The 3,983-nt window shown below is 39.0% G+C and overlaps 1 protein-coding gene across 1 annotated transcript; it reads left to right on the forward strand.

The window, feature by feature from the left end:
• The first annotated feature begins 300 nt into the window (after positions 1 to 300).
• Y-y (yellow-y) lies at positions 301 to 3,609 on the forward strand. The gene is made up of 6 exons (XM_029299773.2): positions 301 to 580; positions 2,086 to 2,215; positions 2,280 to 2,442; positions 2,529 to 2,888; positions 3,112 to 3,300; positions 3,417 to 3,609. The coding sequence occupies exons 1-6, from the start codon at positions 301 to 303 to the stop codon at positions 3,588 to 3,590; spliced, it is 1,296 nt and encodes a 431-aa protein (XP_029155606.1). The 3' UTR covers positions 3,591 to 3,609.
• Positions 3,610 to 3,983: the final 374 nt, after the last annotated feature.

A 3,983-nucleotide genomic window follows, 5' to 3' on the forward strand; every position in this document is an offset into this window, starting at 1 on the left:
GTAAGCACGTTCTCTAATTTGTAAGTCAATAATTTCAATGTAAATATTATAAAAAAATGCGATATCTATAATTTAAAGATTGGGATATAAATATTTTAAAGACGTATTCTGAAGACAAAGTAGAATCGAAAAAATATGAAACTGTCACAAGTTTTTATAAGTGATATTGTATAAAATTTGTATGCTCAAGTTTCTAATTACACTTGCACGCACACCATCTATATATAGAGAAAATATAATGATTATATAATTAAAATTTGTAAGCAAATATATTTTGTGTACAGAGATTGAATAACGAAAATGAGAAGCCGTTGCGTCTGGTATTCTCTGGCTCTCCTCTCGATCTTGCTCTCACTCTGGAGCAGAAACGTCGACGGTATTCAAATATGGGGCATGCAGACAGGACGTGCTCCGCTCGTGGAAAAGTTCGTCTGGAAGACGCTGGACTTTGCGTATCCGGATCAGCGCAGCAGAGAATTGGCGATCAGAAACGGCGAATACGTGCCGGAGAATTCTCTGCCTGTGGGCATCGAGATTTGGAGGAACAAGCTCTTCGTCACGGTACCAAGGTGGCGCAATGGTGAGTGTGAACCCAACAAACACAGTATATAAATGTTATATACTTAAGCATGTTACATGTAACGTATATGTTAGTAATTTGTAATTTCCCACTCAAGATGTAACATTTTTAATATTACATATATTACATTGTAGTTATATTGTCATTATATCCCAAGATAGCACTGACTTATCAATGCATCAATGTGCTATTTGGTATATAATTACAATATAACTACAATGTAATATATGTTATATTAAAATGTTACATCTATGAGTGGGAAATTACAACTAACATGGATGTTACATGTAACGTGCACGTTATATTACCTGTTATATTCCGTTTTATTATAGCAACGTAACAATTATATATCGGTGTTTGCTGGGAAGTCAAGAACCCAGCAAACACAGTATATAAATGTTATATACTTAAGCATGTTACATGTAACGTATATGTTAGTAATTTGTAATTTCCCACTCAAGATGTAACATTTTTAATATTACATATATTACATTGTAGTTATATTGTCATTATATCCCAAGATAGCACTGACTTATCAATACATCAATGTGCTATTTGGTATATAATTACAATATAACTACAATGTAATATATGTTATATTAAAATGTTACATCTCTATGAGTGGGAAATTACAACTAACATGGATGTTACATGTGACGTGCACGTTATATTACCTGTTATATTCCGTTTTATTATAGCAATGTAACAATTATATATCGGTGTTTGCTGGGAAAAAATCTATTACTCATTAAAAAATGACGTCTCCTCGCGATTACATGACATCTTATTGTCAGACGACGCGACAGACAGACAAACGCGTGTGCGCGATGCTTCAAAGTCAGGAACCGGAAGCAGACGTCGGCATAATACGCGGAAGATCGCCATAGGAGGTGCACGCCTCGGTTCTCGTCTGAGCGACTTCCGGTCCGCGCGGGACAAAAAGCGCCGAAAATCGCGAGCTTGCTCTCAATGGGAGCGTTTCTGTCTTTGTCGACCACCGCCCCCATGTCTCCACCTTAACCTGAACCTCCTCCCACCTCTTTGCTCGCTGGGGAAAGGGAAATACAGCGCGAGGGAACGGGTTTATTCAACCTCTCTCGGCTGCCCTTTATTCACTCACCATTTTTTTTTACGCGCTCTATGTTTATTATATACGTTGGCGCGCGCCACCGTTTTTTCTGACGCACAAAGGCCAAACAATGACGGCGGCACGCTGTGTAAGCTCTTTAATGTTCCACCCTTCCATCCTTCTCTTTTACTTCCTTCGTAAGACCTTTGCGAATTCAACGCAGTTCCATCCTTTCGCGCATTTCCTACATCTCTCCCTCTCGCATTTTTTTTTCTTCTTTTTACACCGTTTAACTTTTAACTACATATTCGATATTCTTTAAATATGTTTTATTTAATTTTGTAAAATTTAATTTATATTTTGCTGATTTTACAAATCATATGATAAAATTTAATTTTTATTAATACAATAATTGCAAGATTTTGTGATACTATAGGAATACCATCTACATTGAATTACATACAGTTGGACGTTAATAAAAGTGGATCGCCGCAGTTAATACCCTATCCGAATTGGTCCCAGAACAGAGCTGGTGACTGCGGCAGCGGGTTGACCACCGTCTACAGGTGATGTTACTTAATCAATTAGCTTGAAAACATCTTGTAAAACATTTGATAAATATTTTTGTAGGATTCACGCAGATGCGTGTGACAGATTGTGGGTGTTGGACACCGGAACGATAGGAATCGGCGATACCACTGTGCAAGCCTGTCCTTATACCTTGAATGTTTTCGACTTGAGAACGGATAGAATTATAAGGCAATACAGGCTCCGATCGGAAGATATTAATCAGGTAAACAGCTCTTTTCGCGCTCGACTTAGATTATATCTCTGATTTTTATAATCGATCTGGACGGACTTTTTTATTTATTTCATCAGAATACCTTCATCGCCAATATCGCGGTTGATCTCGGGAAAAACGGTTGCGATGATGCCTTCGCTTATATGTCCGACGAACTCGGCTACGGTCTGATCGTGTATTCGTGGCAGCAAAATACATCCTGGCGAATAACGCACAGTTATTTCATGCCGGATCCTTTGACGGGTGATTACAATATCGGAGGCTTGAACTTCCAGTGGGGAGAGGAGGGTATTTTTGGAATGAGCCTGTCACCGATACAATCAGATGGCTATCGAACTCTCTTCTTTCACCCTCTTAGTAGTCATCGGGAGTTTGCGGTTTCCACGAGGATCTTGAGAGACCAGCGATTGGCGCAAAACAGTTATCATGATTTTCAGGTATCTCAGTTTTGTGTATTTATTTAATAATATTATTCAATACATTTTTCGTCCTTTATTTTGCTGTCCAGATTTTTTTACACAATAAAAGAAGCCTTTTTTTTAAGAAATAAAAATATTTTGAATTTGTAACTGCAACAAGAAAATAATTTATCATATTTATTTCAAATTAAATAAAGAATCTCTTCTAATCACATTTGATTAATTTTGATATACAATGTAGGTTTTGCCGTCGAGAGGACCGCTTTCTCATTGCACGGCATCTGTGATGGACGAGAACGGTCTTCAGTTCTTCAACCTGATCGATCAGAATGCAGTCGGCTGTTGGAATTCTATGCTACCTTACGCGCCGATTAATCAAGCAGTTATCGCCAGACACGACGAGGCTATGATATTTCCAGCAGACATTAAGGTAATGCAAGCGCTTACGTAATTAGAGCAGTTATATCGAAATAGTAAATAGACCAGCTATATCGAATTTTCCCGTCAAACTCGTTATTTTTCATCATTTTTCACCACTCCTTTTAGGTGAAACGTGGCTTACTCTGGATCATATCGGATCGAATGCCGATTTTCCTGATGTCGACGTTGAATTACACCGATATAAATTTTAGAATTCTCACCATGTCAGTTCAAACAGCGATCGCAGGAACGATTTGCGACAGTATGCCGTTGAGATTCATCAGCAATCAGATCTGGTAAAATTGACGGTCCATTACATGTAGCCATTGAGAAAAAAAAATGATAAATATTTGAAAACGCATTTCATCCCTCCTATATCTTTTTCGAGACTTCATTCGAGACGTTCTGACGTTGAGAAGCGGCCAGAAAGTTTTTCGGCTCGTGCGGTGCGAAATGGATTGGCGTGAATCAGCATCGTGTCGAGTCAGCCAGGAGGCAGCAGCCAAACGGTTTAACGCGCGTGGCCCATTAGTTTTGGCCCTCGTTTCCGATAATTTGAAGGCCGTTCCCGCGCGGTCCCTGATATACGACCCGATTATTGCTTCCTTCGAAAATTATCCGTTTCACGCCTCCGCCCGTAAAATATGGCCACGCGCTACGTCTGTTCTCCGGTGGGGCCGTGCAGAATTAGAA

The sequence above is a fragment of the Nylanderia fulva genome, unplaced genomic scaffold (assembly GCF_048542155.1).
Source record: "Nylanderia fulva isolate GAGA-0341 unplaced genomic scaffold, ASM4854215v1 Scaffold16, whole genome shotgun sequence".
NCBI classification, from domain to species: domain Eukaryota; kingdom Metazoa; phylum Arthropoda; class Insecta; order Hymenoptera; family Formicidae; genus Nylanderia; species Nylanderia fulva.